Genomic DNA, 18,679 nt, shown 5'->3' with positions numbered 1-18,679 from the left:
GCCTCTATCAGTCCCCTCTTCTCAAGAACAGCATTTCCCTGTCCCCAACTGGAGTGTCCTTTCCTATTCACATCTATCATTCCCTGACAGCCTTTCCCATTCCCACTGGAACAGCCCCAACCAGCTTCCTCTGTACCCCGGGACAGCCTTTCCAGGTCCCCTCCATCTCTGCTGCCATGGCCTTTCTCTGCCTCTGCAGGGACTTCCCAGCGCCACCACCTTGCCTGCCCCACAGCAGAGGCACAAAGCTCTGGACTTTCCCAGCCCCAGCAGGCTTACAGGTTGATCATCTTTTGCTTTTTCGTTACTCTGGTTGCCCCTGCCCACAGCGGGATGAGACAGTCCCTGTTCTCATGTCTGCAGGGCGACAAGGACAAGCGGCACTCAGGGCTGGGACATTCCCACAGCCAGCACCCAGCAGTGCCAGAGCCAGTCAGGTGTTTCCATAGCTCCTGGAAACATTGCCTTCCCAGTTCCCGGGCCCAGACACAGAGGAAATGCATAAAGAAAACTAATTGTGTGGCTCAGGTCATTGCCAGTGGCCCCGCAAGTGACAGGTGCCTGTAGGAATTTGACCTGGGTGTTGCTGCATGTCAGCCGGGCAGGGTGGTGGCTGTCCCTGGCTGCAGACAGTGGCCCGGTGCCACAACTCTCCTGGTGCTGGATGGAGGTCAGCCTACGTGGCATTTGGGATCAAAAGGCAATTTTAGCATTAAGATCCACTTCCCAAATTCATCTGGAATTTCCACTGACAAGGGAACATAGGCTCAGCCAGGGGCCAGACACAATGGCTGACCCACGGTCAGCAGAGCTGTCACTTTCCTCTGCAGGGAAGTCCAGCTTTTTAGTACAACCTATTCAAAGTCAAAACCTGGGAAGCTGCCTTGGAAATGCTTATTTATTTTTACTATTTACAATGAGGTGTTTTCTACTCTTTTGCTACAACTTGTAGTTCTCAAATAAAACATTGCAATTCCAATAAGGACCATTTTGACCCAATTTTACCTACTCCTCATTTCCCAGTTAATACCAATTACTCACTATATCCAGCAGCAAACTTTTCTCAAGGGTTTTCCAGATGGATGTAGAGCTACTTCTTTCATGGCTCCTGCTCCCTCTCAGTCACTGACTGCCCCATGGGTCAGCTGCCAACCTGCAGGCAGGGAAGAGGGGCTTCTGTGGGATTTCTTGAGCACTCACTGCCTCCTGGAGGAGGCAGCTGATGCTGTGCTCAGGTCAGTAGCTCCAGGGAGGTGCTTCTTTCAAAACTAAGTGTGCAGTTTAACATGGGAGGGGAAATTGGTGCCTGCCAAGAGCTGCCCAGAGCTGGGGGAGCAGCAAGCGTGAGCTTGGAGCTGTGAGCCCTGAGGGCCTCAGGAGCACTGTGTGCCTGGGGACCCGCTGGAGTGCGTCACAAGCAGTGGGGCACTGCCTGAAGATTTAGGCCAAAACCCACTTTCCCAGCTCTCATGTGCTGCCAAATAGTGTCATGATCCAAGAGCCTGTGGGGACCTGAAGTATGACAACATCCTCCAGCACAAAGTGTGAGCATCAAACTCCCCTCCCATGGGATGCTGTGGGGACAGACTGTTCTGAGCCTGGCTTCCTGCAGCACAGGCTCACAGGCCCACTTCAGCCTGATCCAGGGTATCCTTATCCACCCCAGGGCCAGGGCATTACACCATACAGGGTGATGCATAAATAAATATCCTATGATGCCTCCACTACGAGAGCAGGGCACAAGCTGCTGATCCCTGGCTTTTGTCCCATGGCAAGGCAGGCCTCATTTCCCCCATGCCACATCCCACAGCACCCCAGCTCTAAAGAGCTGGGGCGCACACATGTGCCCAGCAGCCCCTCAGCACCCCTGAGCAATGAACCAATGGCCCAGCAGCACCAAAGTGAAGGGTGAGAGGTGCCCATTGTCCCAGATTGTGCCAGGTCAGCTGCTGGGGCAGTGAGAGGTGGGGGAAGGGACCCATGGTGAGGATGGTTGAAACCATCCCTGGCCCTGGCCTGACCCTGAGCTGGGGCTTGTGACCAGGTGCTGTATGGCCAACAGCCATGAGCTGGGATTGAGGCAACACACGCAAATATGAGGAAATGAGAATTGCTCCATTTCCCTCTCCCCTGAGTGAGTAGACCCATTTCCTTTATTTTTGCAAAGAAATAGCTCAATCCTCCAAAACAACAAAGTATCTCCAACCACAGCTTCCCTTTTAACCTAAATAATCAGTTCCCCTACTGGAACCTGCTTTTGGATGGGTGAAAAGCTGCAGTCCCTGCACCACAGCAGAGATGGTAACCCCTGGGCCAGGGAGAGGCTCCTGGCCCTGAAGGTGAAGGGCTCAGAGAACCAGCTTGGGGCTCAGTGATTAGACTTAAAAGAACAACAATCTCCTGTGGTCTCTCATCTTCTTTCCTGCCTGGGGCAAAGAGCCAAGGCCCAGGCTGCACACAGCAAGCCCCCACAGCCTCTGGATGTGATGGTGTTCATATCACATGGACATAGGTCCACCATGACTTCCAAGAATCCAGTAACCCACCACAGCCAGCCTGGCCACCCAGGAGTGGACTGGGGCCACCAGTGCTCACTGCCAGCTACTTCTGCAGCATCAGGAAAGCTACAGATGCTATTATGGCTGAGGGAGCAAGTGTGCTTGGGCCTTCACATGGGAAAATGCAGATATATTGCAACAGCAAAAGAAAAATAACATGCTGAAAATGGGAAGAAAAAAAAATCACCAGTCATCAAGAACCAAGATGTTTTTTCACACTGGATTTGGCCCTGTAAGGTACTTTATCTGCCAATGCTACAGCAGCAAAAATATCTGGCAATGAAAAATTTACTGATTTGCTAATTACAGATAGCAGAGGCTGAACTGCAGCAGGAAGCAGAGAACAGGCATTACAGGAACAGCCAATCTGAAGAGATCCAGTTTTACCACATGTAACTGAAAATAAGTCCATTTCCAACAAACGTGAAGGCCGGTCAGTGGCAGAATCAAGACTGTGATTTTAGTGTGGCTGTCTAGGTTTATTCAATTGAGGGCAAACATGAAACCAACACTGTCCACAGAATATTTAATGCAGTCTGCTTTTAAGCATGAATTGCACAATGTGGAACTAACCACACTCAGATATCACACTCCCCTATTACTCCAGCTACACCTTGGTATGAGCACAGCCAGTTAGAAATGCTGTGACACAGAGATGCCACATGCCACTCCTGATCCATGTGTGCACCCCATCTGCAGTGCCTCGAATGCTGCTCAGCCTTTCTGTGCATCCCACACTCAGAGGAGCTCCTGCACCCACAAATGGGCAGGAATCCCACATCCACTCCTCGCTCCTGGTCTGCTCAGTGACCCCCAAACTGCAGGCCAGGCTCTGACCTCCTGCCTGTGTACCTAACAAAAGAGGTCCTATGCTTAATGGAGACAAGCATTTCACTATGAAATAAATAATTAGTATTTGAAATTACCTAAGAACTAGGTTCATATTTAGTCAGTTCAGTCCTTAAAGAACAATTCTGAAAGCATGAAAACTTTAGTAAATGCACTCCTTTTTCATTAATTCATGAGTACCTGAGAATATTTTTTTTGCTTTAAAAAACCATAGCCTTCAAGTATTTCTGGACTAAAAAGGTAAAAATTTCTAATTTTTGAGTCATGATTCCTAGCAATGCCATGTTGATAAATTTATTTTTACAAGGTGCACTATAAAAACAATCCCTCAGAAGGGTTTTTCACAGTCAGGGACACGAGTTTTGGAAGTGGCAGAGGAAACCACACAAAAGGAAGCTCTCCACCAAGACAAACACAGCACCCAATGCCCCAGACCTCAGAGAACGCTGCAGACACTCCTCAAACTGCTGGGTAAGACTTTCCATGGATGTTCCCTCAGAAAAACATCACCTGACTATAGCAAATGCCAATACTGGCAAGTGTTATACATGCTGTCTTGTACTCAGGTGTGGTGCAAGAATGAAAACATCTGCCTACACCTGCTTCCTCCTAAAGTGTGCATAGTGAGTGCTTCTCCAAGCTGGATCACACCACACAAGGGCTCATCCCACACACAAACGTCAGCTCATATGCAGCAACCACAGCACGTGTGGTTAAAATTGCTTTCTTTTTTTTGGCTAATTATAAAAACTAAAGCCAAAAGTTTCAAAGAATGGAAGAAACACACCAAACAAAAGCCCCAGTGTGGCTATCAGAAAAGTATAATTTCTGTCCTTCAGAATGGCACTGTCATCCTGGTGGATGACACAGGACTGTCTCTGGCCCCTGCATCATAGTCATCAACTCTCCGGAGTCACACAGAGCAGCTACAAAACAAATCTGATCTCTTTCCTCTGCCAGCTGCAGAACAGGGCAAGCCCACAACCTGCAGAAGAAAAGTCTGAGCAAAAGCAGCAAGGCAAATCCCATACTGCAAAGTGTAAGCAGAGGAGGAGGAAATGGGGTCCTCTTAAGGAATGCTGGTTTTAACAAGATCACAAAGTAAGTCAAACTTGTGAACTGCATCAGTTTAAATTCAAGTTAAAGATCATCTCTCTAACATTCTGTGTCATGCCTCAGTATACACATGGTTGTGTCCCCTCTTCTGCAAACTACAAACTCAAACAAGTTCAACAAGCTGGACCAAAGTCCAGTTCAGCCTTTAAGAAAGGTTTACCCCACTTAAGAAACAGACGTAGCTGAACAGAAATTAATTTAAATGCACGGCTCTCTTAAAAACAGAAATATATCTTTCAGAAATTATCTCCATTTCCCCAGTAACCAGTCTGCAGTTCACTGAGCACAGCCAGATCACTATCACCTTGGTGGTGACTGGAATGTTCAGAAGAAATCCGATGCCTTTCTTCTTTTGGGAAGCTGCAGCAAATTGTCCGTGATGGATGTAGTATCCTGAGATACTGGTGTCTGAGATACTGTCCTAGACTGTGGGGTGCTCTGGGGGGTTTGAGGCCCGCTGGCCGGGGTCTTGTAACCAGGAGTTCCTGTGTGGGCTGGGGAGGGAGTGTAGCTGGCTCGCAGGGCTTTGTCGGTGTATTTACTTGCAGTCCTGTTTACAAGTCTTTGCAAAGCTGGTGACATTGCTGGGCTTAGTCCTTTTGGAGTAAGGCTGAAACAGAATAAACAGTTTTAAGAGATTTTACAGTAAAAAAAATCAGCCTTTATCAGGAAAAGCAATACTGCCTCCCTACATGAGTTCCCCCCCACAGAGCAGCAGACCCACTGCCTGCAAAAGTCATTCTGCCTTCAGGTAAATGCAGCCTGTCTCTCTAGAGAAACAAGTTGACAGAAAAACCTCCTGCATCCTTCCCAAACCCGAGTGGCACTGCCTGACTTTTCCTTTGAGCCCATTCTGTCCTTCTAGTGACCCTCCAAGCAACTCTTATCAAGTCTCCTCTTTGCAATGAGGCAAGACACTGACCCAGAGGCATCACTGGGTGGCTGTAGGGCAGAGCAGTAATGCTGACAAAGAGTGTCAGGGACAGCCACCAGCCACTTTCCCTCAGGAATTAAGTTTTTTAATTCCTAAATTTTTAATTTTTAAAAACTTTCAGTCCAAATGTACCTCTTTCTGATTCCAGTATCCTTCCTTACCATCATTCCTCCCTTTCTACATGTGCTGATTTACATCTCATCAGATAATACCCACCCCCAGTTCTGCTGTCAAAACAGAAGTCTCACCTGGCCAGGTTTTCTGTCACTTTTCGAAGTGCCTCCTGCTTCTTTGCTCGGTTTTTAGCTGCCACTTCATTGGCCATCTTGAGTCCTAACCTCTCACGGCGTCCAGGCTCCAGGATCTATAAATGCATCAAACAGTTCACTTGCCAAGGCACTCAGGAGTGCTGTAAAAATGAGTCAAAGCACCTTCAAAGCTGGAATCCAATGCACAGGGATCTAAAGCAGGGAGAAGTGGGGTCAGCCCACACCTCTTTGCTGCTGCATAAAAGCCAGAGAGGACACAGAGACCTTCAACCTGCCTTAGCAAGTAACAAAAATTGTAAAACCAGTCCAGTCAAGGAAGCAGCCATTACCTCTGGCATTTCCTCCTGCTGTTTCTCCTAGACAAACAATGTCACCTGTGTCTTGCCTGGCCTGTAGCCAGCCAGCTCTCAGGCATACACAGACATTGTTAAACAGCAGGAGAACCAGTCAAGACCTTTGGAGTCCAACGAAACAGAGGCACATACAGCAAATTACACCTTTCTTAAACTAAGAGTCTCAGACATCTCACATTCAAAGACACCAGCAGGAGACAAGTAGCATGCAGGGTTAGGTGCCATTAGCAAAGCCAGAGTGTCTTTTCTACTCTCAACTGATACATCTGCCTCAGGTTGCAACAGCCAGAAGATAAAGACAGAGGGAAATGCTAAAATTTCCACCTATTCACACATTCAAATCAGAAAAATTGAGCATGTCTTCAGCTTCCTCTGAAAGTCCCTCTGTTTGGGCCCACCACCAAATGCAGAATTTCATTCTCCTGCCAGCAGTTCCTACCTGTGTTCCACCTCAGGTAGCTCCACCAAGAAAATTTCATGTGGATCTATGCTCACCTCCACCCTCCGAGCACAAACTAGATTATTAGTTTCAAGGACTGGGAACACCACCCAGAGATGTGCCACACTCCATGTCAATCTATTCCTTACTCACTTGCCTTTCCCTTCTTAGTTCTTCTCCCCAGAAAAGAATGTCATGCTGACATGAAATACCTTGAAAGCTGGGCCAGGTGTTCTGTCCACATATGGTCTTTCTGACCCTTCCAGACGCAAAGGGGTGCTTTCAATTTCACCCCATGTCATAAAAGGTGACTCATTCACACCTAAAAACAAATTCAACAAGTTATACCCATGCAAGACAATTGACTATTCATTGATCACACACAAAAAAAAAAAAGAAGAGAGAGAGTGAAGCAAATTAGGAAACACAGCAAATTCATCAACAAAGGAGCCCCTCCACTGCAGAGGAAATCACAGCCAATGTGAATAAGTAACATGTGGTTCCCATTAAAAGGGATTGCCTGTAGCTGTGTCAGCCTCTTGGTTACAACAACCAAGCACCTCCCTTTCCATGTCTTCATTTTTCCATTTGCTAAGCTTTTGATTAGTGACACTTTCATTTTTCCCTCTGCAGTACTAGTTCTCCCCTCTGCTGCTGAATGAAAACTCCTTGAACACCGGAAACTCTTTAAAACTAAGAAAACAGGCAGAGGATTTAAGGACATATAATAGCCAAATGTACCCTCCAATCATCTCAGAGGCAGCCTGTACCAAACAGTGACTGCACCTTGTCTAACAGGTGTAGAAAGGATCCTAAGAGCCCGATTAAGTCTCTGGCTGGAAAATCCTGCTGTCCAGGGTTTGGAAAAGGCATTTAGATGGAGAAAGGAGGTGCTCCAAACGCCACCTACAGGTTTCCCAGAGGGAAAGCCCCAATATGTTCAGGTGTTGACATAACCACAAAAAGCACAGAAAAACAGGGCAGGTGCAGAACAGCTACGAATTCAGATACCATATTTCAACTCGAAGAAAAATAATCAGTTTGTTCTAACTGAAAGTACCCCACAGCTAGATGATTCCTGAGCAATGGCACAGAAACTTCAGACTCTCTTGGTGCAGTGTGACTTTTCCTACCAGTGTATTGGACTAGGATTTAAGCCCTGCATCCAGCTGGCATACACAGCGCAAGGTTTTACCTCCTCATCTAACCCTGTAATGACACCCTAGTGTTGAAGACAGCAACAAAGAAAGTGCAGTAACAGTCCTCTTAAAGCAGAAGAAATAAGAAAATCCTCTTACCTGGGGCAGGAGAGGGGGTAGCCACAAATCCATACCCGTTCACTTTTGGAGACTCTTGGGGTATCAGTTCTTTCCCATCGGGTCCCACTTTGCCCTGTTTGTACTGAAATAAAAAAGACAACGTCATTCATTTGGAGAAAGGTGAGAGTCAGCTGCATCCAGCACACACACACAAAGTTCTGGGGGATGAACCACACCAGAGGACAAAGCCTAACTAGATTTGAGTCAGAAGTAAAGTTATCCAACCTGAGCATTGAGGGCTGCAGCTTGTTGGAGCTGTGATTTGCTCACAGCTTGGCTAAAAGGGTCCTTCACAAAACGGGTGTTTCGATGCACAACTTCCCTGGGCTTCTTAAAAACTTCACTCTCATCAGGTACACCTTGAAAAGCAAAATGACTTTTAAAAAAGAGCTCTTTACTTCACTGGTTCACAGAAATTATCAATTGTACATTTACAGCTAAAAAAGAAAACTACATTTACAAAAATATGTATTTTTCTATAGCAACAAACAGACTAACAAGTCTAAGGAGGATTCTTCGAGCAGAAGCAAACAAGAAATGAAGATGACAACAAGTGCTCATAAAGAAGCCAGGAAAGAGCTTTGGCTACTGAAAACAAGTACTTTTGTAATACAGATGAGCTTTTCAATGGCAAATAGAACACGATCAAACTTTGGAATCAGAGGCCAAGAAAAAAAAGGAAAAAAAACACTTTTTAAAAACAACCTTACAGAAGAAAAAGCACAGCATTACCTGTAAGAGCTGCTCAGTCACATACAGAAATGCTGTAAGAACTGTTTGGAGCCAACCCACCTGGAACCAATGCCTCACCTGTAGGATAATACATGAGGGTGTTTCGAGCTGTGTATTCCCAGGTATCCAGCCCAGCTTTCACATTCTCCAGAGCTTGCTGCTCGGCTGAAGGAAGTGCCAGGTTTTCATTTTGTCGCTGAAAGGGCAATGGAAAAAAGTTTTAAAAGGTGAAAAAAAAAAAAATTCTGAAGCAGCCTCCTGCAATCTTTTATTCAGCCAGACACAACTTGGAGAGCTCAGTCACAAGCTCAGCCACCTGCCCTAAAACACTTTGCATAAGGTATGTAACAGACTCTGAGAGATAGTTGGGATAAAAAAAAATAACACTCCCTCAAAACAGCAGCAGCAAACACCCACATGTCAGTGCCAAACTTCATGAAAAGGCACCGCATCCCACATCCATCAATGTGCCATCTGCTCACTGCTGATGGTTAAAGGCTGACAAGGGAGGCCCAGGACAGCACTTGGACCTCCCCTGCAGGAAGGCAGCACAGCCAGCCATGCTCATGCAATTCTGTGCTTCAGCAGCTGGGTGGGTTACTACTTATAACAGAAACTGAAAACTGAAATAACACAGACAAACTGCAAATAATAAGGGGCTGATGGACAAACAGCAGGAACTGTGTTGCTGCTCACAGAAGAGGCTGCCAAGGACAGCAATACCTGCACTCTGTGCAGCGCTTTGCAGCCTCAAAGCTTTCAGAAGAGACAAAGCCTCAGTAACTAAGTCAGCACTGTTCTTGTGTGACCGAAAGGGAAAAAGCAGGACTGCACAAGGAAGCAAAGAGCAGTCATGGGATGCAGGAAACTGAGCCTTAGCAGAAACCCAGTGAAATGGCATTTCCCTGCTGTGTCCCTTGGAAGAGCAGAGACAGAGCTGAGGCAATTCCCTACCCGGCTGTACTCCTCCTCTGCGCTGTAGAGCCACGCGTGCTTGACCTTCTCCTTCTCTCTGGCCACTTCCATGATCTGCTCAAAGGAAGCATTATCCTCACTCGTGTGCTTTGCCAAGAAGGTGTCCAGGCTGGGAAGAGCATCTTTATCATCTTTTTCTGCTTCTCCTAAAAAGAGAAGGGAAGAAGCCTGAGGAAGGTTAATGCCTCCCTTTCTAGGGGAGCACTGTATCTACCTCTCCACCCTCCTGGCAGCGAGCCTTCCACGGACACAGCAGTAACTGCCATCAAGCTTGGCCAAAGACAGAGATCCACACAGTGGTGCAGGAATAAATCAGGTTTGGAACACATATAACCAGCTTTCAATAAAGCCTTTCATGGTATTTATAGCAATTTTTTTTAAAGGTGAAATGTACAAGTGGCCAGCTACTGGCAGACAATTTAATTTTGGAAGAATTCAGCTGGAGAACCATAATTCTCCTACCTTCTTCTGCAGTCTTGATGCCAGCCTTAGATTTATTTCCCACTGGAAGGCCACCTGGATGCACTTCTGGGGTTTCAAATGTGGCTGGGGTAACATCTGCCACAAAAAAAAAAAAAATTCACCTGGTTACTGGAGCACACAACAGATTTCCGGTAAGGATGATGTACCAAATAAGTCACAGAAGGCATATCAAGAGAATAAAAATTAAATTAAAAACTTGTGAAAAGAACTCCAAAATGTTCTATTGAAATCTGTCTCAACCTCCAAACAAGATTTTGGCCTCATCTAAGACATTTTTCTCCTGTTGGGAGAAATTCCTAGGGGAGCCACAGCCCAGGGTGTAGTCATCCTACACCCTGCTTTTGCCAACAAAAGCAGCAGCAGATCCAACTGAGCCCAGGCCAGGGCCAGCACCTGCAGCAGGGGAGGAAGGGACACCACCTTGTGACACGTGCCCTTTGCCACAAAAAAGCCACTTACCCAAACCCTACTGCAAGAGCTCAGCCAGGGGCTGGGCTTTAAGAAACACTTGAACTGGAAGTGAAAGAAAACATAAAACACTGGATACCTGCTGTGGGAAATTCTGATAGCCACGAGCTTCCCACACCTTCTGTCCCTAATACATGAAAATCTCAAATGTCTGTACATACAACAAGAACCCCTAAAACTACACACTACAATAAGGATTCAAAACACAGCTTAGGAATTTTCACAGTAGAGAGCACATAACACTCCCTAGAGAGCAGGAACTTGGCAAAAGATGCCCATGGGGAATGCTTTTTAAATGGCTGCTTTTTCCAAAACCCTTCCCTCAAGGAATTATTAGACACCATCAAAGAGAAATTCAGCGTGAGCCACCAGACACTGGCTACTGCCCAAACTGGTACACTTAGCTCTCATGCAACATCAATCTTGAATCTTTAAGATAAGCATTGTCTGCACAAATAGATAAAGAAGAGCAGCAATATCAGATACACACCCCTCATGCCCCACAGAGCCAGTTCTTACAGGGTGCAGGTGTGTCCCTCGACGATTTGTTCAAGGAAGAGCCAAACTTGATAGCAATTTGTCTCATTTTCTCCAAGTCGCCGTTTTCCTCAGCCTCCAGATAGTCCTTCTGTGCTCGCAACTTCTCCACATCGGGAAAAAAGTCTCGCTGGATGATCTTCTCTAAGCTCTACAGAGACAGAGACAACTGCAATGCCCCGCTGGGACACCCGGAGCGCCGGCTCGGCTGGGGGCCAGCAGCGCAGAGCCACGGGCAGGCGGGGCGGCGCCGGGCCGGCGGCAGAGCAATGACAGCCGCGCCGCCGGCGGGCCGGGAGCCCGAGGGGCGGCCCCAGCGCCACTTCCACCGGCACTCGCGGTTGCAGCGGGCAGCGGCCGCGGGCCGACCGTGCCGGGCGGACCCCGGGCGAGCCCCGCCGCGCCGGAAGCGCTCGGCGCAAGCACCGGCGGAGCGGAGCCTCCCGGGCTCGGGCCCGCGCCCGCCGCCTTACCTCGATATAGGCCTCCTCATCCAGGATCTTCTTCGAGTGCCTCGCAGCTGGCGACACCACCTCCTTCCCCGTCACGGCGACGGGGCCCGCGGCGGGAGCCGGCACCAGTGCGGCGGGAGAGGCCGGCGGCACCGGTATCGCCTCCATGGCGTCGGAACCGCTCCGCTCCTCCTCCGCCGCCGCCGCCGCCACGGGCCGTGACGTCACATTCCGCGTCGCGGGATCGGAATGCGCGCCCCCTCCCCGGGAGGTGCGCGGGCTCGCGTGCGCCCCCTGCCGGTGCGGAGGACCCGGCCGGTCCCGCGGCGGCGCCGCGGCCCGAGGGTCGGGATGGGAACCGGGCTGGGAACCGGGATACACACGGGATGGGAGCCGGGCTGGGAACCGGGATACACACGGGATGGGAACCGGGCTGGGAGCCGGGATACACACGGGATGGGAACCGGGATACACACGGGATGGGAACCGGGCTGGGAGCCGGGATACACACGGGATGGGAACCGGGATACACACGGGATGGGAACCGGGCTGGGAGCCGGGATACACACGGGATGGGAGCCGGGATAGCACAAGGGACGGGCGCCGGGCGGATCCCCCCAAAGCCCCCACGGTCTCTTCAGACCTCCTCAGAAGCACCCGGGCTGCGGGGAGCGGGACCCCGGCCGGCTGCTCGGCGGGGGTGACAGCGCAGTTTATTGATCTCGCTGCTTTCCAGCTCCTGGCTTCCCCTTGGCCCCGCCAGGGCCACGGACACGGCTCGTTGTGACAGGGACTGGCTGGCAGCAGGGGTGAAGGTGAACGCTGCCTGTGCCAACCCTCTCACCACAACACGTTCATCACCTCTCCCCAGGGCTATGGGGAGAAACCCGTGCTTCTTTGATATGAAACAAATCACTTGTCCACCAAGTTCAACCCCAAAAGCAACTCTAGATGCCACTGAGGTGCTGCAAACAGGAAACATTCATTTGCAGGATATTTTGCAAATCTACATCAATAAAACGAGCACAAATACTACATGCACAGAGCAAAGACAAGAAGTGGAGTTTTTCCTTCTCTTAAAGCACACACATTTAACACCGGTGCAACTCTGTCCCCTGCACATCTTGCCTACTGAGTTATTTGCCATGTGAACTAGGTTTGGAAGAGGCACGTGAAAGTGCCAAAAAGTGTCTGCTTTTACCTGTCCTCCTCCTGTGTGAACCACAGAGGTTCCCTTTTGCTGCATTAGCCCCCTCGGGTTACCCCCTGAGCCTGTCAGCTACGGGCAGTGGGTGCTCTTGGTGCTCTCTGCAGCCTGTGAGCACTAACAGCTCTCCTTGGGGGGCTGCTTGGGCTGGAGGCTCAGTGCTGAGGCAGTCGCCCTCTTCTGATGCCGCCACTTCGCCCGACGATTTTTAAACCAAACCTAGAAAGTGCAAAACAAGAAAAGGGCTTTTGCATGTCAGGTGTTACTGGCAGGGGGACAGGCAGTGGCTCTCCTGGGCTGTGAGGTACTGTAATAGAAAGGCTTGATACAAAATGTAATCAGTCCCTCTGCTGCAATCTTGCTCAGGCACATGTGAGGGGCACAAAGGAGTTGGGACCCCCCATGACAAATTCAGAAGTCACACAGATCACTTAGGTAAGGAATACAGACTTGGGTGCAGGGGATGAGCAGCAGAACTGGGCATGTTTGTGTGCGACACGTGATTCTGGGAGAGAGGCATCATGTGAGTCTGTGGGACTGGATGCCAGTACAAATTAGCCCAGCTGAAATGGTTTATATTCTTCCATTGCTCACCAGACTTAAACTCTCTTTTGTCAAATGCACAAGATGGATTTTAAAATGAGGCCGTGGGTCTGCAGACCCCCCAAAAAAAAGACAGCACAATGCCCCAGTGTGTGTTCCTGGGGGACTGCAGGAACACAAGAATTCTGCCCTCAGCAAGTGGCAGAATCTCACCTCCACCCGCTCCTCCTTCAGCTGAATGCGGTTTGCCAGGTGCTCGCGGGTGACCACGTCCGGGTACTGGTTCTGGTGGAAAAGCGTCTCCAGGGCCTGCAGCTGGTCCTCGGTGAATATGGTGCGGTGCCGGCGCGTGCGGCGCTGGATCTGCTGGAAGGTCTGCAGCTCGCTTGGCTTCTCCTGGGAGCTCCTACAGACCCTGACTGCCGGGTGGAAGAGCCGCATGGGCCAGGGGAAGCGGGCATCTGCGAGGGGACAGGGACAGCAGCGGCGTTAGAGGTGTGGGGCTCAAACACTCGCCGTGCTCAAGGCAGCCCAGGCACCCATTCCAATCCTGATACTGCTTGGAAGGAGGCAGCCAGTCACCTGGAGTGGGTGGCAAGCTGAGTGGTCACTATGCAAGTGGGAGAAGAGTTTAGGGCACGACATGGAGAAGGATGCAGGTGGTGAGCACTGGCTGGGTTTTCTTTGCTCACTTACCAGTTGCACTGTGGTCAGCTCCAGAAAATAACTGCAAACTCACAGCCCAGCAAAGATCTGTGTTTCAGCCCTGACACAAGGGAATTCTGAACTTTCAAGATGCTCTTGAACTGTATTTTTAAGGGTTTACTACATTTATTTTCCACAGTAATTTTGCTTGATGTAGCCAAAACTCTTTTCCTTACAGGATAAGTGAGGTTCCCCAGGGCTGATGTTGTGAGGAAGCACAGGCACAGCTCTGCACATGGGCAGCGTGGCCATGGGCCCCACATTCCACAGAGAACTTGCACCCCTATAAACATCATTCTCTCAAGAGTTTCACACTAACCAGTAATATCCAGTAATAGCACCCTCTGCTTTTCAAACCCTGGCAGCATTTCAGGTGGAAGTGCCCACTCTTAGGAACCCTGCTGAGAACAGCTCGGATTGCTGGGCCTCAGGCCCAAGACCACCGGGCCATATTGCCACTTAACACCCAGGTTTTCCCCTGCCCACAGCACTGGCACCAGCCCCCCTGCGAGCCCCACACCTGAACCAAACCCAACACTCACCCAGCCAAGCCGGCAGGTCCTGCGGGGAACGGGCACTCGTGTGAGAACAACAGCAGCAGCTGCAGCCTGCCCCTTCCAGCTCTTCCTCCTCTTCCTCCTCCTCCTCCTCCTGCAGGGAGCTGGCTGGGATGGTCTCCAGCTCACAGAGCCGCTTGGGTGTGCAGTCCAAGATGCTCCGGAGGCACAGCGGCACCAAGACCTGGGGGCTCCTCTCCGCGGGGCTGGAGAGGATGTCCTCGATGCTGAACGGACGTGGCTTCTTCAGGCCTCTCCTGCCGGCGTCAGCCCCTGGCACTGCCTCTGAAGACATCCTGTGCCAGCAGCAGCAGCGGCTGGGGAAACAGGCAGCCCAACTGGGGGGCTTTGCCCTCCCTTCACTGGCTCCCTAGGGGGGTTTTGCTAGGGAAAGGACAGCTTATGTGGCTTTTAAAATGGGCTGGCAAAGCCATCCAGAACCACAGCTTTGTCTTGGCGTTTCAAGTGACTGTCATTCTTGCAGCTGAGTTTTTATTTTATACACACACACTCTTTTCCTCCCTCTGACCTAGCTGCGTTATGACTGAAGCCACTCTAAATATATATATATAGAGAGAGAGAGATATAATCCCTTTGGAAAGAAAACCGTAAACCCCCCTGCAAATAAAATAAATTCTAACTAATCTTGGCAGCTTTGTGAAGGGTTAGCGTGGATCTAAGATTTAGCTAATCCCACAAAAATGACTGGAGAAGGAAATCTGATTTCTCCATCTTGGGTGTAGATTTGAGGTGGTTATGATCTCCATTGTGCTGCAGCCTCCTATCCAAGGAAGGGGGAGGATAGCTGTTCCCAGCCCGGAAATGGACCAGAGGATTAACTCCTTAAAAGAAGCAAATTATCCCTTTCTCTGGCCAAATGAAAGCCTTCCCATCAAAAGAGAGCTGTCATATCATACAATATGAGAGAAGAGAGAGTTCAGCTTAATAAAAAATCATTTTTAATGACAGCACAGCCTTTGGCTTTGCCAGAATTCTCTGTGAAAGTTGATTTATTTTCTGCTGAAAGCAGAGAAATTGTATTTTCCCTCCTTCCCCTTTTCCCCATCTTTGCTGCCCTAATCACTGTAATAATGCAGATGCTTTGCATGTATCCAACATACTCTTTGTAAGGATTCAAAGCCCTTAATAAATTAGATTACGAGCTGCTTGCAGCAGCTCTGCACCACAGCTTAGTGGCATGTAACCACCTCCCATGCAGCTGAGCCATGCTCTGTGTGGGGAAGGAAAGGGGAGGATTGTTGCTGCTGCTGCCTCTATGTGCTCTCAGTGAGGTCCCACAGCCATCCAGGCAGGAGTGTGGATTCAGTGCCACAGCCAGGCTTTCCCAAAGTCCGTTCAGTTCCTGGCTCCTGCCCAGCCAAAGAAACTGGGGAGAGGCCATGGCCAAGATTCAGGACAGGAAGGGATGCCTGGTTCTGCCCCTCCCAAGGGCAAACAGCAAGGCCTGGCAGCTGTGACCCACAGAAGAAGAGAGAGCATCTTGGATCCTGTGTTTTCCATTGACAGGAATAGCTGGGAATAAAATAGAGAAGGTGTGGTTGAGATCAGGTTGCTCAGCAAAGTTTAAATCCAAGTTCCCTCGCTCTCAGTGTGGTTTAAGCCAAGGTGAGAAGCGAGGCCTCAGGAGCTCACGTGGGGAGCACTCACACCTGGTGTTTCCTTGCAGTCCCACTCATGGTACACCAAGGAGACGCACAGGTGGGTGCTGTGAAACCAGTGCACACCAAAGATCCTCATGCTGGACAGCCCAGCAATGCCTCCAGCATCCTGCAAAACTTACAGCCAGTCCCCAGGAGAGCCTCTCTCAGCTCCCTTCCTCTCTTCTCATCCCAGCTCACTGCCTGCCCTTCCTCACCTGCAGGTCCCTCAGTGCTGGGAAGAGATGCCCCATAGCTGTTCTACTTGTGACTCACCTAAAACCAAACTGCTGTTTTTCTTTCCATCCCTTTATTTGCCTCTCCTTCAGCTGTTCCAATGGTATAACTTGGATTATAACTGAGCTCTGCGAATCTTTACCCTTTGAGATGAAGACACCTTTGTAGCTGCTCAGTCTGGACATGTTCACTGCTGCCCTGCCGAAGTGTCAGTGCTCCAGAGAGGCACTGGGGATGCCCTAATTCCAGAGATCACTGAAAACTACTCCCAGCTTTTATGCATGTACCCAAACACAAGGGGTGGATGTGGGGCCAGGTTCTGCTCCCCACCCTGTGCTGGTCAGAGGGGCCATAGGGCTGGTGAGCTGGGAGGTGCCATGGGCAGGTGCAGGATCTGACCAGCTCTGCTCATATGCCTGAAGAGGATTAATTCTCCTTCCCCATCCCAAACAAAGGATGCCTTTCCCTAGGCATCCTGTCCCAGCCCTGTCTTCCCACCACACATGCACTTAGCCTATTAGGATCTCCACTGATTGCTTTCTTTCATTCCTCCCATGCCTTTCACTACAGAAAATGGACTGGTAATACTTCTTTTATCAAAGAATTATGGGATTTAGGACCCAGATTGTACAAAGAGACTTTTGATAGCTGCTGGTAATCAAATCCCAATCGGCAGACACTTCTCTGCACCCTGTTACCAGAGAGGAATAAAGGAAAGGGATTTCTGATGTACTGTTTACTGAGCCTCTGGGAGATAGGATCGCTGGGCTATTTCATATTAGAAAAGGAAAGGAAAATAAAACAAGAAAGAAAAAACATGCAGACAAGAGAGGACAATATAGATATAGATAAAAAGAAAAGAAACAGGTTCTTATAATTTTCTTATTGGTTAAGGAGATTCCAAAGCCATTATAGAGGATTAGCAAAAAGGTTAATCTGCTTTAGCTGTTCACTTGTCAAAAGTGAATTTATAGGGTTTGAAAATCCTTCCTATGGTGAAACAAGAAAAAATCCCCCTTTCCCTCCTCTGCCCCTCCCTTTGGCAGGCAGCACAAGGTGATGGGAACAGGAACACTGGAAACCCTACAGCATGGCAGCATCCTCCTCTGCCCTGCCCCTGCCTGTATGCTGGCACCTGTGGGAGCTCTCGTTTGGCAGTGCTTCTCCCCACTCCCTGTCACCAGTGCAGGGTGGCTGTGATGCTAAGGAAAAGGAGGATCAGATCTGAGGGATGTAACCATCCTCCTGCACTCCTCTGCCTTACCTGGGACAAGTCCTGGGCTCTTTCTCTCATTGGTATTGACAGCAGTCAGGGCAAACCTGGACCCCTGGCTGAATTTGAGCTTCCAGGCTGATTTCTAAAGCAGAACAGAGATGGAGGCTGCTGACAAATGTTGCCAAAAACTACAGTCTGGGGGCTTTCCGTCCCCAGGGGAAGTGCTCAGCCCGGGATCCACATCTCGGTGCCCTCCTGGCCACCCAGTGGAGCCACTGGTGCATGCCAGCTGTGTTTTCCTGGGCTGCCCGTGCCATGACTCACCCAAGCAGCAGATGCCCATCACTCACTCCAGAACCACTGTGAGAAAGAACCCAGGGTAAAAATAATCCTTCAAGATCAAAAACAAGAAGCATTTTCTGTGTAGCTGAAATTCAGTGGGATGTGCTACTCAAGTGTTAAAACTATGTTTAATAAAAAACCAGAACTCGTAAAATCATTGGATGGTTTGGATTGAAAGGGGCCTTTAAAGACAATCTTTAAATTGTGCCAATTAAAATTGTTCAACCCTGTGCCAACTACGATTAAGAGCTCTAATAAACTCATTTTGATTTGATGATAATTACAATAAACCTGTCTTTCTCCTCAAAGGCCATTTCATTCCATAGGAAGAAGTGGAATCTCTCCACTGGGTAGTAGTGCAATTAGTGATACTACTAGAAGGGATGCTACCAATAGTGGTGCTGGCTATCACAGATGGTGGAGCAGGACTGTGGGGTACCAAACCTCCTCTTACGCAAGGAACCACGATGGAATCACACAAGTGCTTCACCCTGAAGCATTCCAGTGGGCATTTCAGAGATCTTACCCTCCTCATGCTGTCCAAATCCCTCTGCGCTCGGCAGGCAGCACCCGGTTTTCAGAAGTTCTGTGTTATCTCACTTTTCCCCAACTATGGAAACAGTTTGGCATGATGATGCTTTTTAACTTCTGCCTTGCAGCCGGCGCGGGAGAAGGAAGGACCGCGGCTCCCGGGCGGGTGAAGGAAGGGAGGAAGGAGGGAAGGACCGCG

The 18,679-nt window shown here is 49.5% G+C and overlaps 2 protein-coding genes across 2 annotated transcripts; both read right to left on the bottom strand.

The window, feature by feature from the left end:
- Positions 1–4,716: 4,716 nt before the first annotated feature.
- Positions 4,717–11,720, bottom strand: ESS2 (ess-2 splicing factor homolog). Its single transcript, XM_053993827.1, has 10 exons — positions 11,506–11,720; positions 11,015–11,183; positions 10,007–10,102; positions 9,524–9,690; positions 8,648–8,765; positions 8,063–8,196; positions 7,817–7,919; positions 6,731–6,840; positions 5,706–5,821; positions 4,717–5,133 (listed from the first exon to the last, which is right to left on the bottom strand). Exons 1-10 carry the CDS (start codon positions 11,650–11,652, stop codon positions 4,848–4,850), a joined length of 1,446 nt encoding a protein of 481 aa, XP_053849802.1. The 5' UTR covers positions 11,653–11,720; the 3' UTR covers positions 4,717–4,847.
- A 355-nt stretch (positions 11,721–12,075) lies between these two features.
- On the bottom strand, positions 12,076–18,663 carry GSC2 (goosecoid homeobox 2). The gene is made up of 4 exons (XM_053993830.1): positions 18,476–18,663; positions 14,482–16,029; positions 13,448–13,695; positions 12,076–12,910 (listed from the first exon to the last, which is right to left on the bottom strand). The coding sequence occupies exons 2-4, from the start codon at positions 14,789–14,791 to the stop codon at positions 12,809–12,811; spliced, it is 660 nt and encodes a 219-aa protein (XP_053849805.1). The 5' UTR covers positions 14,792–16,029; positions 18,476–18,663; the 3' UTR covers positions 12,076–12,808.
- Between the last annotated feature and the right edge of the window lie 16 nt (positions 18,664–18,679).

This window comes from Vidua macroura, chromosome 18 (genome assembly GCF_024509145.1).
Source record: "Vidua macroura isolate BioBank_ID:100142 chromosome 18, ASM2450914v1, whole genome shotgun sequence".
NCBI lineage: Eukaryota > Metazoa > Chordata > Aves > Passeriformes > Viduidae > Vidua > Vidua macroura.
Note: the sequence above shows the minus strand (reverse complement) of the source record. Positions and strands in the feature narration are given on the sequence as shown.

Excerpts from the sequence above, each read along its gene's own strand:
- ESS2 (XM_053993827.1), bottom strand. The coding sequence starts at position 11,652 with ATGGAGGCGATACCGGTGCCGCCGGCCTCTCCCGCCGCACTGGTGCCG. Across the intron at positions 9,691-10,006 it reads CATCAAGACTGCAGAAGAAG|GAGAAGCAGAAAAAGATGAT; the intron begins GTAGGAGAATTA and ends TTCTCTTTTTAG. Across the intron at positions 8,197-8,647 it reads CCTCATGTATTATCCTACAG|GTGTACCTGATGAGAGTGAA; the intron begins GTGAGGCATTGG and ends TTGCTTTTCAAG.
- GSC2 (XM_053993830.1), bottom strand. The coding sequence starts at position 14,791 with ATGTCTTCAGAGGCAGTGCCAGGGGCTGACGCCGGCAGGAGAGGCCTG. Across the intron at positions 13,696-14,481 it reads GGACCTGCCGGCTTGGCTGG|ATGCCCGCTTCCCCTGGCCC; the intron begins GTGAGTGTTGGG and ends GTCCCCTCGCAG. Across the intron at positions 12,911-13,447 it reads TGAAGGAGGAGCGGGTGGAG|GTTTGGTTTAAAAATCGTCG; the intron begins GTGAGATTCTGC and ends TGCACTTTCTAG.